This window comes from Acomys minous (genome assembly GCF_964271855.1).
Source record: "Acomys minous genome assembly, chromosome: 3".
In the NCBI taxonomy this organism is placed as follows: Eukaryota; Metazoa; Chordata; class Mammalia; order Rodentia; family Muridae; genus Acomys; species Acomys minous.
The window spans coordinates 93,482,141-93,501,783 of record NC_140485.1 but is presented as its reverse complement, the minus strand read 5'-3'; the positions used below and the strand labels follow the sequence as shown (position 1 = coordinate 93,501,783).

At 47.2% G+C, this 19,643-nt stretch overlaps 1 protein-coding gene and 1 pseudogene across 2 annotated transcripts; both read left to right on the top strand.

The window, feature by feature from the left end:
* Positions 1 to 4,487: 4,487 nt before the first annotated feature.
* Positions 4,488 to 4,857, top strand: LOC311593567 (large ribosomal subunit protein uL29-like; annotated as a pseudogene). The gene has a single exon. The product of its transcript is annotated as a large ribosomal subunit protein uL29-like (transcript).
* An 8,796-nt stretch (positions 4,858 to 13,653) lies between these two features.
* CD24 (CD24 molecule) lies at positions 13,654 to 18,832 on the top strand. Its single transcript, XM_084777398.1, has 2 exons — positions 13,654 to 13,812; positions 17,124 to 18,832. Exons 1-2 carry the CDS (start codon positions 13,744 to 13,746, stop codon positions 17,289 to 17,291), a joined length of 237 nt encoding a protein of 78 aa, XP_084633524.1. The 5' UTR covers positions 13,654 to 13,743; the 3' UTR covers positions 17,292 to 18,832.
* Positions 18,833 to 19,643: the final 811 nt, after the last annotated feature.

Sequence of the window (19,643 nt, the reverse complement as noted above, 5' to 3'; positions counted from 1 at the left end):
TTCTTAAAGTGGCTTTCTCCTACCTCCTCACAAACGGGAGGAAGCAGCAATTACAAATTGTTTCAAGTGCCGTAATGATACATTTACACTGTTGACATTGTGAAGGAAACACAGTTGCATTTGCTTGTTTGGTGCCACCTGCCATAGCGGTGGACCTGCCTTAACTCAGGTCTTTAGGCTTGACCCCCCTGAGCTAGCTCATCAAGCCTTGGGTGAACTTTTTTAAAAAAAATGTGTGTCCTAGAGATTAAACTTGGGTTGTCAGGCCTAGTAGCAAGTGCCTTTACCACTGAACCATCCCCCCCTCCCCTTCTCTCTTTTGGTTTTTCCAGACAGGGTCTCTCTGTGTAGCCTTGGCTGTCCTGGACTTGCTTTGTAGACCAAGCTGGCCTTGAACTCACAGAAAACCACCTGCCTCTGCCTTCCTAAGTGCTGGGATTACAGGCCTGTTCCATTGTGCCCCACGTGATGTCGTCGTCTTCTTCTTCTTCTTCTTCTTCTTCTTCTTCTTCTTCTTCTTCTTCTTCTTCTTCTTCTTCTTTCCCTCTCTCTCTCTCTCCCTCTCTCTCTCTCTCTCTTTGGTTTTTCCAGACAGGGTTTCTCTGTGTAGCCTTGGCTGTCCTGGACTTGTTTTGTAGACCAGGCTGGCCTCTAACTCACAGTGATCTGCCTGCCTCTGCCTCCTGAGTGCTGGGATTAAAGGCGTGTGCCACCACACCTGGCCTTCTTAATTCTTTAAGTATTTCCAAAACACTTGATCATAACAACTAGTAATTCTGTTTTTGTTTTGGGGATGGGGCTGGAGAGATGGCTCAGTGGCTAAGAACACTGGCTGCTCTTCCAGAGGTCCTGAGTTCAATTCCCAGCACCCACATGGTGGCTCATGTAGGGGCACATGCAGACAGAGCACTCCTACACTTTGTGAGAAAGGCCTGCAAGACCACACAGAGTCTTGCTATTGCTCTTGTTGTCTACCAGAACTAAACAGTAAGGCGGTGGCTGATGGCACATAACCTAGTTTGCTTTTATTGCTTCGTTAAGGAGCAAATGCAACTTAGAGAGGAAAGGGTTTGTTTCTATTACACATTGCAGTGCATTAATGACAGAGGTCAGGACAGAAACTCAAAGAGGATAGGAACCTTGGAGGCAGGAGCTGATGCAGATGCCATGGAGGGGTGCTTTACTGGCTTGTTCATCATGGCTTGCTCAATCTGCTTTCTTTCTGTCTTTCTTTCTTTCTTTCTCCCCACCCCCCCCAAGACAGGGTTTCTCTGTGTATCCGTGGCTGTCCTGGGCTAGCTTTGTAGTCCAGGCTGGCCTCGAACTCACAGAGATCAGCCTGTCTCTGCCTCCTGAGTGCTGAGAATAAAGGTGTGTGCCATGCCGGGCTTCTTCTTTTAAAAGAATATATATATATATATATATATATATATATATATATATATATATATATGCAGTATATGGTGTTCTGCCTGCATGTACACCTGCGGGCCAGAAGAGGGCACCAGATCACATTATAGATGGTTGTGAGCCACCATGTGGTTGTTAGGAATTGAACTCAGGACCTCTGGAAGATTAGACAGTGTTCCTATCCACTGAGCCATCTCTCCAACCCTGCAATCTGCTTCCTTATAGAATCCAGGACCACCAGCTCAGGAATGTCACCTCCCACAATGGGCCCTCCCACGTCAATCACTAAATAAGAAAATATTCTACAGGCTTGTCTATACCCCAATCCTTTTTTTTTTTTAATTTATTATGTATACAGAGTTCTGCCTGCATGTACACCTGCAGGCCAAAAGAAGGCATGGGATCATATTATAGATGGCTGTGAGCCACCATGTGGTTGCTGGGAATTGAACTCAGGACCTCTGGAAGAGCAGCCAGTGTTCTTAACCTCTGAGCCATCTCTCCAGCCCCCTATTCCTCAATCTTATGGAGGCAGTTCCTCAATTGAGAGTCCCTGCTCTCAGATCATTCTAGATTCTATCAAGTCGACTTAAAACTATCCATCACAGGTGGGGCGTGGTGGCACATGTCTTTAATCCCAGCACTCAGGAAGGCAGAGGCAGGCAGATCACTGTCAGGTCCAGGCCAGTCTGGTCTACAAAGTGAGTCCAGGATAGCCAAGGCTACACAGAGAAACACTGTCTCAAAAAACCAAAACCAAAACCAAACCAAACAACATCAACAAAAAAACCTATGCAGCACCAAAGGGTTTATTTGAGCTCACAGTTGTGGTCCTCCAGGAAAGGAGTTCAGGGTTGGAATCTTCAGGAGGACTTGAAGCAGAGACGATGGAGGAAGGATGCTCACTGGCTGGCTCCATGTGACAAGTGTCCCAGGAGAGGCAATGCCTACAGTGCAGCTTCCTAGGCAATCATTAATCAAGAAAGTGCGGGTGCCCGGGAAGGGACTTAGGCCATCAACACTATCTACACCCAGCAGGCTGCTGAAGTAAGTCCTTTGTTTTCCTTCTAGACAAGGTCTTGCTTTGTAGCTCAGTCTGGTCTGAAATTTGCTATGTGGCCCCGGCTGGCCTCAATCAAGCTTGTTAGTCTCTTGCCTCAGCTACGGTGCGGGGCTTCTGGTTCATATCTTCCAGGTGGGGGAAGTGTAGAGAGGGCAAATTATGGAAAGAAAAACAGATGATCCTTTCTTGGAAGAGGGAAACAGAGTTCGCCTCATGTTCTGACTTTAGGAGATTGCAGGAAAGGCCGCTGCCACGCTGAGGTCACGCCATCCTCAGCTTGGGATGCTCCGCGCTGATGCCAGAAGCTACTTAGTGCTACCTGGTACCCAGCTGGAAGCCAGACCTGGCTGGATTAGGATTGTGTAGAGTTTGTGGTTGGTCAACTGCACAGGTTGCCATGGTTATTTCATTAACCTTCCTTAGATATAGGGAAATATTTTGTGACTAGAACTTTTTATTTTTATTTATTTATTTATTTTTTGAGTGAGAAGTGGTAAGGCAGAAGTCATGTGTGTGTAGTCATCGCCCGAGTCTGAAATATGCAACCTCAGCTCTCAGTTCTTTTTTCCACAGACACAGAGACAGTCTGTCTGCCTTTCTTCCTTTCTTTGTTTTTGTTCTTTGAGACAGGCTTTCTCTGTGTAGCCCTGGCTGGCCTGGGCTCACTTTGTAGTCCAGGCTGGCCTCGAACTCACAGAGATCCACCTGCCTCTGCCTCCCAAGTGCTGGGACTAAAGGTGTGCGCCACCACACCCGGCCTGAGATAGTTTTTCAAAGTGTTACTTTTCATACTTATTTATGTGTGTGAGGGGGGACACACATGTACTTGTGCCACATTGTACATGTGGAGGTCAAAGGACAATTTTAGGGCAGTTTGTTCTCTCCTTTTACCATGTGGACTGAGGAGATCACACTCAGGTTACCAAGCTTGACAGCAAGCCCCTTTAGCATTGAGCCATCTCTCTGGGCCCTAAATATATATATATTTCAAATGTTAGGGATTGAATTTTTGGTCTTTTACACAGGAAATTTATTTATTTATTTCTAATTTATTTATAGACAGGGTCTCCCTATATTATAGCTCTAGCTGTCCTGGAACTCACTTTGTTGACCAGGTTGGACTTGAACTCACAGAGATCCACTTGCCTCTGCTTCCCAAGTTCTGGGACTAAAGGCATGCACTGCTATGCCTGGCATTTTATTTTATGTATATGGGTGTTTTGTCTGCATGTATGTTATGCACCACTTGTGTGCCTCGTGGTCAGAAGGAGGTCCTAGTGGTCCTCTGAGGAAGTCAGAAGAGGGTGTTGGCCCCTGAGACTGGAGTTGCAGATGGGTTGTGAGCCTCATATGGGTCCTGGGAATCAAACCCAGGTCCATTCCAAGAGCAACAAGTATACCTACCTGCCAAGCCATCTCTCCAGTCCCTGCCACAGGAAATATTTTAAAAGATTTATAGAGATAAGGGCTCAGTGGGTAAGGGCACTCGCTGCCAAGCTTGACGACCTTGGTTCAACTTCTGGAACCCAAGAACGGAACTGACCTTTGACCTCCACATGTAATAGCACCGCATATTAAGATCAAGGCCAGCCTGGGTTACAAAGGAAGGCCTGTCCAAAAAGCAAGTGTCATTACTGATTACCTCTAATTAGTGGGCTAGAACTGAGAGAAAGGGGCAGACAATGCTGGGAGCTAAACCCAGGCCTTTGTATATAATAAGCAAGTGTTTATTTCTACTGTGAGCTGTATCGCCAGCTAATAGTAGTAGTAGTAATAATAATAATAATAATAATAATAATAATAATAATAATAACAACAACAACAACAATAATAATAACAACAATAACAAATATAATAATAAAAAATAATAAAATAATAATTTTGTCTATTTGTTTTAAAATAGTCTCACTATGTAGCCTTGGCTGGTCAGGAACTCACTAGGTAGACGTGGTTGAACTCAAGAAGATCCATCTGGCTTTCCTGCCAGGCGGCCTGAGCGGTGAGTAACCCAGCCATGGCCAAGATTAAGACTCGGGATCTACACCAAGAAGGAGGAGGAGCTGCTGAAACAGCTGGAGGATCTGAAGGTGGAGCTGTCTCAGCTTCCGGTCGCCAACTCGACAGGCGATGACGAATCCGAGCTCTCCAAGATACCAGTTGTCTGCAAACCCATCGCCTGTGTTCTCACTGTCGTTAACCAGACTCAAAAAGAAAACCTCAGGAAGTGCTACAAGGGCAAGAAGTACAAGCCTTTGGACCTGCGTCCTAAGACGATTGGAGCCACCCGCCCCCAGCTCGCCAAGCACGAGGAGAAGCCGAAGACCAAGAAACAGCGGCGGAAAGAGCGGCTGTTCCCGCAGCGCAAGTGTGCAGTCAAGGCCTGAGGTGGCCACGACAACAAAGTGCAAGACTGACTGGAGGAAAAAAAGGTCCATCTGCCTCTGCCTCCTGAGTGATGGCATTGAAGGTGTCAGTCACGTCCGTAACATTCTTACATCTTTGTGTAGTTTCAAAATTGCTCTATATTGAACATGCATTACTCTAGAAGAAGAAGAAGAAGAAGAAGAAGAAGAAGAAGAAGAAGAAGAAGAAGAAATAAATAAATTAAAAAATAAATAGGTGGGGTTGGAGAAATGGCTCAGAGGTTAAGAGCACTGGCTGTTCTTCCAGAGGTCCTGAGTTTGATTCGTAGCAACCACATGGGGCTCAAAACCATCTATAAACGACATCTGGTGTCCTCTTCTGGCGGGCAGGCACCATGCAGGCAGAAATTTGTGTAATAAATAAATAGATCTTAAAAAGAAAGAAAGAAAGAAAGAAAGCAAAAGAAAGAAAGAAATAGGTGTGTGTGTGTTTGCATGCCTGGTGCGAGTGGCAGCCAGCCCGAGGAGGGCATTGGCTCCCCTGGAACTGGGGCCTCCAGGAACCGAGCCTCAGGTCCTCCGGAAGAGCAGCCAGTGCTCTTTACTGCTGTGCCTTCTGTCTCCAGCCTCTGCATCACTTTTACCTATAAAGAAAGGTATGAGTGAATTATGAGAAGAACCTTTGTTTATTTATTTATTTTTCCTTTAAAGATTAAAAAAAATCTTTATGTAAGTGCTCTATTTGCATGTATATGGCAGAAGAGGGCACCAGACCAAGTTATAGATGGTTGTGAGCCACCACGTGGTTGCTGGGAATTGAACTCAAGACCTCTGGAAGAGCGGACAGTGTGCTCTTAACCTCCGAGCCATCTCTCCAGTCCTGGACCTTTGCTCTTTAAGTCAGAGCTCTGCGTGACTTCAACGGAGGCAGCCTTCTTCAGCAGAGACAAGCAAATCCATCTGGTCCTATTTTAATGGCTCAGAGAAACAAGACACTTTATCCTTAGAGCGACACATCAACACTGTCTCGAGCCAGATGTAAGTCAGCATCTGTTTTCGATGTGCGGGGTGTGGTCCTGAAAGACCGGGTTAACTGACTTAGAGAGGGTTTTCCAATGACCGGAAGTGTGGTCCCGCCTCAGGTTCCTGTAACACTTCCTTCCACACGCCGTTGTTCTTTAGGGTTAAGAAAATATTTTACCCAACTTCCCTGCTTACCTAAAACCTCACTAGTCTCTCATAGCTGAAGAATTGCTCTTGCAGAACATTAAGATCTGAGAAAAGGAACTTAGGGTTTAGCTCAATGGCAAGAGCACAGCTGGGCGGTGGCGGCACCCGCCATCTTTAATCCCAGCACTCGGGAGGCAGAGGCAGGTGGATGTCCGTGAGTTCGAGGACAGCCTGATCTACAAAGCGAGTCCAGGACAGCCAGGGCTATGCAGAGAAGCCTTATCTTGAAAAACCTTTAAAAAAAAAAAAAGAGCTCATATATTAAACGCCCACAACACCAACCTTCAAACAAAGTCTCCAAACTGAAGAAAGCACAAGAATGAAAAAACTGGATGAAGGTATACAGGTGTAAAATGTGCATAGAACCTTGCACTCTTGGAATTTCCCTCTACTGAGTACAGGATCATGGAACTCAGCCTGCAGTGGCAAATGGTGCCCACAGGACTGAGCCTGCAGGGACACATGACAGCCACGGGACTGAGCTGCAGTGGCATGTGGTGCCCATGGGACTGAGCTGCAGTGGCACCTGTTACACATGGGACTGAGCCTGCAGTGGCACTTGGTACACATGGGACTGAGCTTCTGGGGGCATGCTGTGCACACTCTTGAACTCGGTAGGCTTCTTTTGTAAGAGTGAGATTTCATTTCTTCTAGAATTTAATTGTCTTTGTTAGGCCTGGACTCTGTCTTCTGCCCCTGGCTGGGCAGGAGCCTCAGGAGGAGCCTTTTTACCAGAATGAGCTCACCCAGCTCAGGCCTTCCCGTGAGGCCAAGTCTGTCCCTTGAAGCTTTCTACCTCCACAGCCTTGTAATTCCAGGAACGTGGCAACTGACGGTTGCTGGGTGATTTCCCTTTTTCTAGAGCTCAGTTCCATGTTTTTTTTCTCCAATTTTAGTATAAGCTGTGCGCGGCCGTGTGTGTGTGTGTGTGTGTGTGTGTGTGTGTGTGTGTGTGTGTGTGTGCGCGCGCGCGCGTGTGTATACACGTGCACCACCTGGACTTGAAGGAATGCAGTCTCACAGTCGTTACAGGACCGGTGGATGGAATGAAGAAAAACTAGAATTTCTGTCCAAGAATCCTTGACTGATGGATTGAGAGCTCCTGAGAGGCAGGCTGGGAAAGAAATTCTGTGGCCAAAGGAAGAGAAAGTTGGCTTCCTTGTAAATGTGCTTTGTGTGAGTTGGGGAGGCCAAGGCCACAGAAGGCATTGCCAAGTAATGGTTCAGCTAGGGGGCTGGAGAGATGGCTCAGAGCTTAAGAGCACTGGCTGCTCTTACAGAGGTCCTGAGTTCAATTCCCAGCAACCACATGGTGGCTCACATCAATGGATAATGAGATCTGGTGCCCTCTTGTGGTATGCACGTGTACATGCAGGCAGACTACTGCATTAGTAAATTCAATCTTAAAGGGGATGGGCAGAGGAGTTGAACTGGTTTTCAATAAAACGTCATTCCTGTTCCCTAACTGCCAGTTCTCCTCAGTGGCAAGGTGGAAAAGTTTTTTCTTTGACTTTAGAACAAAACAAAGAAATGAACTGTAGTGTACTCATTGTCCTGCGTTTTGTTTTTTATTACCCCCCCCCCCTTTAAACAGGGTCTCATTATGTCACCCTGCTAGCTTTAAACTCACAGATACCTGCCTGCCTCTGCCTCCCTGGTGCTGGGATCTCCAGCCGAAGTTTCATGTAGGTCACGTTAGCTTCAAACTCATTATTCAGCTGAGGGTGGCCTTGAACTTCTGATCCTCCTATTTCCACCTCTAGAGTGCTAGGAGTACAGGCATGCACTGCCATACCTGGTACATGTGGCAACAGCTTTGTGCACGCTAGGCAAGCGCTCTACCAACTCAGCTACATCTCCAGTGTATTTCCTGCGTTCTGTCTGACCCACCATGAACATTGGGGTTATGGCATTTGTGGGCCATTCCCAGCTGCTTCTTCTTCTTCTCTTCTTCCTCTTCTTCTTCTTCTTCTTCTTCTTCTTCTTCTTCTTCTTCTTCTTCTTCTTCTTCTTCTTCTTCTTCTTCTTCTTCTTCTTCTTGTTTTTGCCTTCTTCTTCTTTCTCCTCCTCCTCCTCCCTGGAGACAGGAATAACAAGTGTATATCTCCACACCCAGTTTCTATTTTACTTTAAGATTTAAAAGCTTTAAAAAAGATGTGTGTGGGTGTTTGGTCTATATGTATGCCTTTCTGTGCACCATTTGGGTGCCCAGTGCCCATGGAGATGTGGAGAAAGTGTCAGAGGCCCATGACCTGGAGTAAAAGAAGGCTGTAAGTTACCATGCGGGTGGTAGGTATTGAACCTGCATCCTCTGGAAGAGCAGCCTGCTCTCTGAACCACCGAGTCAATCTCTTCAACCCCAGATCTAACTGGCCTCCTCGGGCACTGTACCTATGTAGTGCACAGACACACATGCAAAGAAAACACCCGTACACACAAAGTCTACAGCCAGTGCAGGCCCATGGCCACGGGTGATTGGCCAACACAAGGTGACCTCCGAGGGAAACAAAGCTTATCATGGAGGGCCTTCGTTGGGGTGCTTGCTGCCAGCCCTGAGTGGGGTCCCCTGGAAAAAGAGAACTGACTCCTATAAGTTGCTCTCTGTCCTCCACAGTCCCCTCTCCAATAAATAAATAAATAAGTGTTTTTTAAAAAGGTGAAAAAGCCGGGCAGTGGTGGGACACACCTTTTATCCCAGCACTTGGGAGGCAGAGGCAGGTGGATCTCTGTGAGTTTAAGGCCAGCCTGGTCTACAGAGTCCAGGACAGCCAGGGCTACACAGAGAAACCCTGTATCAAAAAAAAAAAAAAGATGAAAAATTTACCATAGAGATTTCTTCATATACTTCACATATATGCATATGTATACATGTATATCATATATGTATACACATATTAACACATATAATTATAACATAATATAATGTTCTTTTGCACTTCTTTTTTAAAAAAAGATTTATTTATTATTTATATAGTACTCTGCCTGCATGTGAGCCAGCAGACCAGAAGGGAGCACCAGATCTCATTATAGATGGCTGTGAGCCACCATGTGGTTGCTGGGAATTGAACTCAGGACCTCTGGAAGAGCAGCCAGTGCTCTAACTTTCTGAGCCATCTCTCCAGCCCCTCTTTTGCACTTCTTAATGACTTCATAATATTCAGTAGTATAGCTATGTTATCGTTTCTTAAGGCAGAACATAATTTTTGGATAATTAAGTGATTTTCATTTTGTTACTGTGCAGCAACTAATTTTTGCACATTAATCTTTGTATAAGCTGGCTTTGTTGTTGTTTTGAGACGGGGTTTCTTTGTATAGCAGCCTTGGCTGTCTTGGAACTTGCTCTGTAGATTAGGCTGGCCTCTGCCTCCTGAGGGCTGGGATTAAAGGCCTACACTACCACTGCCCGGCTGTACAAGTTTATCTTTATTTTGTTTTGGTTTATTTTTAATTTTGGTTTTTTGAGGCAGGGTTTCTCTGTGACAAATTTATCTTTAGATTGAGTTTAACATTAGAATTCCCAGAGGGGACACACAGTCTTAACACCCTCTCCTACCGACCTAAGAGTTTTTCTCACATCCTTACAATACAATACAATACAATACAATACAATAATTCTTAAAACTTTGTTTGTTTATTTTTTCCTTTTTGAGACAGGGTTTCTCTGGGTAACCATTGGCTGTCCTGGACTTGCTTTGTAGACCAGGCTGGCCTCAAACTCACAGAGGTACACCTGCCTCTGCCCCTTCAATGCTGGGATTACAGGCATGTGTCACCAAACCCTGAAGGTTCTTTCTTTTTATTTAATTCTGTTAAACAATAGCAACAACGACATACTTAAACACAGATCACCTTAATTTGCATCTAAAAATAGCCTGGACTGTTACCACTTACAGCTGTTTTCTTGTCAGGTGAAACTGAAGATCTGAAATAATTTGAAAAAATATATAGAGAAAAAATTCATAACTGCAAAAGAAACTCACTATGGTTATTAAACTTTTTAACGATTAAAATTCAGAGGTTTTTTTAGTTAATACCAAGGAAGAGTTTTTATTTATTTATTTTTTGAAAGTGAGAGCTGACAATACATGTGACCAGCAGGGGGCAGCACATCCTCACAGACTGTCCGGGGGGAAGCCACCAGCGCTGATTCAACATGCTTTAGACTTTGGACCACATTGGCCAGGATGCTAACCCACTTTGTCACTTCCCCTGCCTCCGTGTTTGGGGCTGGTAAAAATGAGGAACAAAGATTACCTAAAAGACCAAAATAAACTGAATACTCGAATGCCAGCTAGTGCAGCGCAGCATAGAGTTAGGAATGGAAAGAGTACTGTAAACACAAGCATCATTAAATAGATGGGGATTTTAATTAAATGTGATTATTCCAGGCACTGCTTATATAGTAAAGCACAGAAAGCATGTTTTATTGCATCAAAATCTCACTTCACACCCATTTTGCTAAAGCCTGCAAGAAAGTCCAATAGTTTAGCTCTGTATTTAATTTTGTATTTCCCTAAAAACAAGACTTACTTTTAAATCCTTTAATATTAGTCCTTCTGCCCAATATTGGGTTCTAGGTGCAGAGAATGTGGGTTGGGTATAGTCTCTGCACCCTGCCCCCACTCGCAGGTACTGGGGGCATGCCTGGCCTTGTGCATACTTGGCAAATAGTCTACACTGAGCTAAACCCCCAGCCCTTTTGTTACTATTTTGAGACAGGGTCTTGCTAAATTTCCGGGCTGGCATTGACCTCACAATCATCCTGCCTTACCCTGCTCCTTCCTTATTTTTTGTTTTGAGACAGGGTTTCTCTGTTTAACAGAGCTCTGGCTATCCTGGACTCACTTTGTAGGACAGGTTGGCCTTGAACTCACAGAGATCCGCCTGTGTCTGTCTCCCTGAGTGCTGGCGTTAAAGGCCTGTGCCATCTTATGGGCTTTTTCTTTCTTTTTTGATTGGCAATACCGAGGATTGAAGCCTCGTACCTGCTAGGCCAATTGTAGCACTGAGCCACAATGTCATTGACTCTGGCCCCTGTTCTTTTCAACTTTGAACCTGGGTCAGGAAACTTTGTAACTTGAGAGGTGGCCTCATCGTTGGCTCAGGGGCTGTGGTCAAGTTTTGTTTTGTTTTTTAACATCTCTGTATCTCAGAATAAATATGATGCCAATGCCACCTATGCTACCGACTTCATAGATGCACAAATTAAAGGCCACATGAGGGCTGGCCAGATGGCTCGACAGGAAAAGTGCTTAACCACCAAGCCTGATGACTTGAGTTCAAATCCTGAAACCCACATGGTAGAAAGAGAACCCAGTTTTCTTCTGACCTTCATATGTGTGCTATGACACACGTAGCCCCCATAAACAAACAAGCAAACAAACAAATAGGGCAGGGAGAAAAGGAAAAGAAAAAAAAAAGAAAAGGAGTAAACACCAAGAGAGAGCTACGAGGTGGGCACTAGAGCACTTACACACACAGCAGTCCTGTGTCGTTTGTTTTGTTTTAGAGACAGGGCCCTGGATAGCTTATGTACACCAGGTTGCCCTTGTATTTGCCGTCATCTCCCTGCCTCTGCCCTCTGAGAGCTCGGATTCCAGGAATGCACTACCACACCTTGTGTACAATAATTGCTTAATAACTCATCAATGATGTTATTAGCTTCTCTATTCTGCAGAGGAGGAAGCTGCAGCTTTTTGCCCCAAGTAAAAATGTCTCATAGCATTTGGGCCTGGGTACCTGCAGAGGCTGTAAGGTTAACTCCTGCACCAGCACACTTCCTTAAGTTAATACCAAGAAAGAGGAGGAAGAGGGAGGAAGGGGGGGAGAGCGGGGGGGGGGGCGGGGGGCGGGGAGGGCGGGGCGGGAGGAGACAGCAGAGCCCAGGAAAGCGGCAGAGAAAACAAGTGGCGGACAGAGTACGTGGAAGCCGTGAGTAGCTCCAGTAGCCGGCCCATAGCTTGTCCTGGAGAATCTCTGAAGGCGGCCCTTGGGATTAGGCGCTGTTCAGTGTGTCAGGTTTGTTTTTTTTTTCCCTCGCCACGCTGGAAGCGAAGCGCTGAAGCTGTACACAGAACGACATTTCTCTACACTGTGGTAACTGTTAAACAGGAAAGTTGACTGGCGCTGTACAAGAATTCCTGTGTTCCCAAGCACATCTCACACGTGGAAAGTTACTGAGCAGCTGTGTCTGACCTGTAAGGCTCAGGCTTAGTGCAGCCACGGACCAACGACTATGGCTTCCATTGTCAGTTTGCTCCCATAAAACTAGCTTTGTTTTGTTTTTTGTTTTTTTTTACGAGGTTGTTCTGAAAAAAAAAATTGAAATTTAAACAAATTCCCATCGTTGCTAGGTTTGGTCTGTTTTGCTTTAAAGTCTGTGAAACATGTGGGCTAAAGTTTAAATATAAAAGTCTAAGCCCTGTGATTAAGAATTAAAAATATCCCACCAATAAATCATCTTAAAATTTGTTCTGAAGTTTTCACAATAGAAGGGTTGAAAGAAAAATTCCACTAAAATGTGCAGGCGGATGACTGATCTTTTTGCACCGGTTTATCAAATTACTAAATGGTAACTGTGGAAAGGAAATGGTTTGAACCTGAAAGCGTTGGCTCTTTAGGCAAATGATGAGCAAGTACTGTGCCACAGAGGCGAACAAACACGTCCCTCGGGAATTTGAGTTCTGCTGGGACGCCGAAGCTCGGGAAGGGGTGTCTTCAGTGTCTGTGTGCGGTCTCGTCGAGCCCAGACCCTAAACTCGGGCAGGCTGGAAGGCAGTGGAGGACCGAAACCCAGTCCGTCGTGTCGTGGCGGTGCTGCTCCCTAGGTCCCAGAGGATGCCGCTAGGGTATGGCCGGGTGCGCTCTGCTGGAAGCAGGACAACACAAAGCAAGCAGCCGGGCGAGGGGCGGCCGCCCAGCCGAGCATATTCACGGGTAGGGTTTGGGGTCCCTGCGATCCCTGCAGTGCAGTCGCCAAGGGCCAGCGCGAGGCGGCGCCGAATCGCCTTGCCAACCCCGCGCGCCATGGCCCAGGGACCTGCCAAGCCTGCCCAGTTCCCCTAGCAGCCGGCACTTGCGAAAACCCAGTCCAGAGCTCCGCGCAGCCCGCCTGGCGCCTGGAGCTCCGACTTTGTGTGTGCGTGTGAGTGTGCCTCTCCCTTTCTCCCCCGCCCCCCTCTCTGTATGTGTGAGTGTGTGTGTACGCGCGCGCGCGCGTGTGTAGGGGGGTGTAAAATGGCAGGGCCGGGGAAACAAAGGAAACTTGGGCCGGGCGGCGTGTGTGGCTCGCGTGCTCGCCCCGGGTCCCGTGTGGGAGTAGCCCGCGCCTGTGTAAGCAGCCCGCCCTGGGAAACCCTAGCTGTGCCCAAAGTCCTCGGCGCCCACCCACCTGCCGCTCTGGCCGGCCCGGGACATCCCAAGTCACCCAGGGCTCGGTGCTGGCAGCGGGGGAGGGGGCGCGGGAGCGGCACAGAGGGGGTGGGTGGGGCGGGGAGGCTGCAGGGGAGGAGGAGAGCACGGGTGGGCGGGCGCCACACGTCACGGCTATTGTGGCTGTCCTGGTATATAAGGTCCCACCAGCCGGCCGCGCTCCCCACCTTGACTGCGCCCGCGCGAGCCAAGCGGATCTCCACGAGCCGAACATCCTGAGAGTCGCGCAGCGCCGACGGAGCGGACATGGGTAGAGCGATGGTGGCCAGGCTGGGACTGGGGTTGCTGCTTCTGGCGCTGCTCCTACCCGCGCAGGTGAGACCCTGCTCCCTCTGTGGCACTGGGGCCACGCTCTGGAGGCGTGTGCATGTGTAGGAGCTGGTGAAGTTCCTACCACAGGCCACGCACTGGGGTTGAGAGGGGATTTTTGTGTAAATGACTTGGGGAGCCCATGGTGTGGCCTCTCTCCAGAGAGCGCCCCCTCCCTTCCCACAGAGGGTCTTCGCGCTCCCAGAGAACCACACAAAGAGAGGAGACGGTCCCCTTCGGGGAGCGTGGCACACGCCCATCCTCCACCGCCCAAACTGGTTTGGGGATCTCCCAGGAAGCCCTGGCTATGGCTCCCACCCGACTCTTCAGTCCCGAAGCTTTTCGCTAGGGACCTCCCGACGGCGCAAACTCCCGCGGTGCGACCTCACACCTTCAACCTTGGCCACCTTAGGGGCCCCATCTCACCCTAGACCCACTAGCTCTAGGAGGGCAGAGTGGCAGGATTTTAGTGTCCCGAGACTCGGTCAGGCTTTGTCCTAGTCTACCGCCGCTTTCTCTCTAGATTTGTCCCGAGAACAGATCTTGCCCCCAACACTAAAAGGTGGCGCTGCTCTAGCTGCACTGGTGAGAGGGCGAAGGCGCCGCGCCCAGAATGAGACCTGGAGCTGAGCCTGGGAGACTGGGGCGGGACTCAAAGAAGCAGCCGGTGGCTTTCCACAGCCTTTGGTTCGCTCTGGAGCGTCTCTCTGGCTTGGGCCCCTGAAAAGTTGAACACACCGAGTCTTTGGTCCCTAGAGATCCAGGCTCCCGGCTCACCTGGGAGAGCAGCCCAAGAGCTTGGAGCGTGCTTCCTCTTTCCCTACCCCGGGCCCCTCTTCCCCCGCCTTGAGGAGGGGCTCGGCCTCAAGAAACCCGCTAGTCTCCCCCAGATTCCCTTCTCCCCAGCCTCCTCCCCCATCGAAATGCTAAAGAGGGAGGTTTTGGTTAAGCAAATCAAAGGAACTTGGTGGTGGTGGGGGAATTGTTTAATGCCAACTTAATAATTAACATTTTAAAAAATTGTTGATGGCGTTGTAGATGACCCCTAGACTTTCGAATTGGTGCCCTGGGGTCTTTTCTTTCTTTTCCTTGTCACCTACTGTACTAAAGGCTCTTTGTATAAGTAGAGGACGGTTACTTTCGGGTGCCCCAAGTCAGGGGCTCTCTGTTTTAAACAACTTAGCCTATTAATGCTTTCCTTTTCGTGGGAATGCCACTTCCTGATAGGACAGGCTCTCTCTCTGACACACAGTAGGCGCCCAGCGAGTATAGCCCACCGGGCAGTCTACTTTGGATACAATTTGTACATTTCTTTAGTCAATATTTGCTTACTGGCTTTACTGGTGCAGAACAAAAGGAGCCAGTGTTGATGGGAGGGTTTATCTCTGCATCACCGGGCAGCCGAGTGTACTTGGGCTAGACGCTTTACTTGGTGCCACGTCGCCCTCCCTCTAGCCTGTAATCGGAAGCTCTCTCAAGCCTTGGCAAACCCTCCTTTCAGTGAGAGCTGAAAACTCGGATCAGCCTTTGTTCCATGACAAAGGAAGAGTGTCACGTGCGGCGGCGCCGGACTGTGCATTTCGTGGCTCGCGGAACCGGCGGTGACTACGGCATTAGGTTGCTGGGACACAAGGTGGAAGGCGTGTTTGCCGGCCACAGCGACTTAGCTAAACACCCAGGCAACGAACGAGCTGGTGAAATTGAACTCCAAATCCTGCCTTTTGTGAAGGGAGGATGCTTTAACTGAAGTTCTTCTGCCAAAGAGCAAGGGCTCTTCAACATTCCTGATATTAAGATGAACTTAATCTTTGTTACCGTTAATCTCTGATGCTGGTGGTCAAGCCTTAGCGGCCCCCACACACACCAGCAAGAGTTCTGCTACCGAGCGCCATCCCTAGGTGGTCAGCTCCTACTTTTCAATTTAAGACGAATATCACGGCCAGTTTTGAGAAGGGTTATAATTTCAAGATTTCAAAGGAGCAGATAGGATACCTAGTGTTCTTTTTAAGGTCTTAAGTGTTAAGATATTTCCTCAAGGTAATGTTTCCCAGGCTGTGTGCAGCCAGAAAGAGATTCAGCACATCAGGGTGGACCACGACCCAACAAATTCTAATACCACAGTTCTCAATCACCCCACAAGTGGGCCCCACACGCACATATCCTCCCCACCCTGGCCCCCCAGTTTTGTTTGTTTTTGAGACAAGCCCCTCTTGCGTGGCCCTAACTGGGCTGGATTTTGCTTTGTAGACCAGGCAGGCTTGGAACTCAGAGAAACTTGCCTGCCTCTGCCTCCTCCGGAGGGCCTGGTTTAAAGGTGTGCATCCCAATTGTTGACCACACCCAGTTTTGTTTTCTCGAGATGGTCTAGGTATAAAAGCCAGGCTGGCCTTAAGGTCTAGATCTCTCTGGTTTCATTTTTCCCGTGCTAGGGTTACAGCTCTGAACCACTGACCTGGCTCAGTTACGGTATTTTAACGTTCAAAAATTGTAAGCAACTTTTAAATGTCTCCTCGTCCAGGGAAACAGGAAACTTGGCTACAGTGCTAGCCAGAGCATATGATATCTGAAATTAGAATATGCAGATTATCCAGAGCTAGAAAGCCCTGCTCTGGGCAGTTACGTAGTTTGGAGAACTCTTTGTTTTTGAGACAGGGTCTCATGTAGCCAAGGCTGGCCTTGAACTCCTGATCCTTCTGCCTCTACGTTCCAAGTGTGGTACATTTCCACACTAGACTTCAAGAACTTTTTTTAAATTTTTATATATATATTTTTTACTATTTGCATTCTCTAGGTATCTATATAGTAGGTTTTAAAACTAAAGAGAATCATTTTGGTGGGATCAAGTGAGAATTCAGGATTTAATAAATGTAGCTAAGAGAACAGTGTGTGTGTGTGTGTGTGTGTGTGTGTGTGTGTGTGTGTGTGTGTAAGTATAACAATCTCCGACCCTCCCCTCCTTGAGACAGAGTTTCTCTGTGTAGCCTTGGCTGTCCTGGACTTGCTTTGTAGACCAGGCTGGACTCGAACTCACAGAGATCCGCCTGCCTCTGCCTCTCTGAGTGCTTGGATTATAGGTGTGCATCACCTTGGCTGTAGAAAAAAGCTATCTTAGGAAGGATCAGAGATGGGTGGGGGAGGGGATGCAGGGAGTGGAGGGTGTGGTTCAGTAGTAGAATTCTAATACTTAGCATCTCTAGGGTCCTGCATTTGATTTCTTCTACTGCAGCCACAGAGACTGAGTGTTATTATAGAGTGTAATGGAACTAGGTGTGATGGTTCTGAACTTTATCTGTGATTTTTTTCCTTATGTATTTTAGATTTATTGCAACCAAAACCAAACATCTGTTGCACCATTTTCAAGTAACCAGAATATCTCTGCTGCCCCAACTCCAACTAACGCCACCAACAGAGCGGTTGGCATTGCCCTGCAGTCCACAGCCGGCCTCCTGGCTGTCTCGCTTTCTCTTCTCCATCTCTACTGTTAGAGACTCAGGCCAAGAACCGTCTCTACTTCCCCCATCTTCTAGACCCACCCCCAAATGGCAACCTCAAGTCCAGTGTGACCAGGAAGAAGAAGGTCCTCATCAAATCTGCTACTACCACACCGCAACAGAAAACAGAATTCCAAAGTTGGCGGGCTTAAAGGACGTGTGAAAGGTCTGAAGGGGTGATGAAAGCCAATATCGGATCTGCTGGAGTTTAGTGTTCGAGAGGAGGACGGGCAACATCTAGAGATGACGCGCTTTCCTTGAATGTGGCTTATTGAAATGTGGACACTTGAGACTCTAACTTGAAATCGGGCGTAGGCTTTACGATAAGGATCGGATGTGCAATGGAAATTCAGTTTTCATTGGCTCATCCAACCTATAAGGCCGTGACACAGTTAGGTGACATCAAAGCGCTTCTCAGATGCTATTTCTGTATATGTTGGAAGGAGCTGCCAGGTGTAACTCTTAAGTCCTCAATGTGCTGTTTCATCACTACTAGTTTAATATGCTAAATTCTAGGCAAAGCCCCTCCCCCTCATTGCTGAACGGTCTCTTTGGAATTGAGCATTTAACCCCCTCCTTCCACAGCTTTAGGCCTGACACTGTATTTGACCTTTATTAGTGATTGACATGTGCCAGGCAGCAATGGTTTGGAACCGACCCCCAAATCCAGCCACTACCGAATAAATCTTATTTCAAAAGTCAAACAGGAGGCAAATTTCCATCGTCTTTCCCGCCCCCCCCCCCACTCAACCAGAGTGCCAGGTTCACAGAAGTAAGCCAGTTCCAGAGAGCAGAATTATGTTCACCTCCGCTCATTTCAGCATGCAGCTTATTATTTCTGCATGTGTTGAGGGGTTTTCATAATTGAAAGTGTGGTCTGTTAGGAAGGCAAGTTTAAGAATCTTGAAATTCTAAAGGCAGATATGCAAAGAAGCGAAAACTGTACACCCAGCATTTGGGATGTGAACACTGGAAGCTAACTCATTGAATTCACAAAGTCTTTTATACAATTTCTGTAAATACTTTTTTTTTTTAAAAAGAGAAAAATAAAACGATGGATCAGAATAGCTACATTTGGAATACTTTGGTTATCAGTTCATATTTTTTAGATAGGTTGACATTGGTTTTGTGCCTGAAAGGGGGCTTGGTTCTACAGTAGGTTTTTTCCAACTGCCTTGATACACACATACTTCCTAAAACACAGACATTCCTTGAAAAAAAGCCTTTTTGGTTCGCATGGTCACACACTAAAGCTTGCACACTCTGGGATCCGACATGGCCACGGGGGTCTTGGTAACCAGAGTCATTGTTTTTTCCATCTTTAGAAACGTGCCTGGGAATGAGGAGACCTCACAGGCCCGAAGCTACCGTGTGTGTGAATGAACGCTCCCTCTTGCCTCATACCTGAATGCTGTACATCTATTTGATTGTATATTGTGTTTGTGTATTTATGCTTTGATTCATAGTAACTTCTCATGTTATGGAATTGATTTGCATTGAACACAAACTGTAAATAAAAGGAAGAAATGGCTGAAGGAGCAGTCTGTTGAATTTTAAGTGTTTTTGTTTATTTTTCTTTCATTTGTTTGTTTGTTGTTTGTTTTCTCGAGACAGGTTTTCTCTGTGTAGCCTTGGCTGTCCTAGACTCACGTTGTAGACCAAGTGCTGGGATTAAAGGCGTGCACTACCACGTCTGGCTATAAAGCAGTGTGTGCTCTTAACAGCTGAGCTATCTTTCTTTTCTTTTCTTTTCTTATTTATTTATTTATTTTGGTTTTAAAAAAAGATTTATTTATTTATTATGTATACCGTGTTCTGCCTACATGTAGGCCTGCACGGCAGAAGAGGGCACCAGATCTCATTATAAGAGGGTTGTGAGCCACCATGTGGTTGCTGGGAATTGAACTCAGGACCTTTAAAAGAGCAGAGACAGTGCTCTTAACCTCTGATTATTCTCTTCAGCCCTGTTTGTTTGTTTGTTTTTTGAGACAGGGTTTCTTTGTGTAGCCTTGGCTGTCCTGGACTCACTTTGTAGAGCAGGCTGGTCTTGAACTCAGTGATTCGCCTGCCTCCTCCTCACGAGTGCTGGGATGAAAGGTGTGTGCCACCATGCCCTGCTGACATCTCTAAGTCTTTAAGGCAGCACACCTACTTACTCCGAGTCCTAGTTGTGTTCCTAGGTACCCACGATTGATGAACTTGGCTGGAAAGAATGCCCTTGAGATGAGAAAGTGTCTATGTGATGACAGGCAAGCTATGTGTGTAGTGCTTGTAGGACAACAGAAGCGGGGCGGGGCTCAGGGCTGATGAGTTGAGGAACCATGATGGTCTTGAGCATTAGACCTG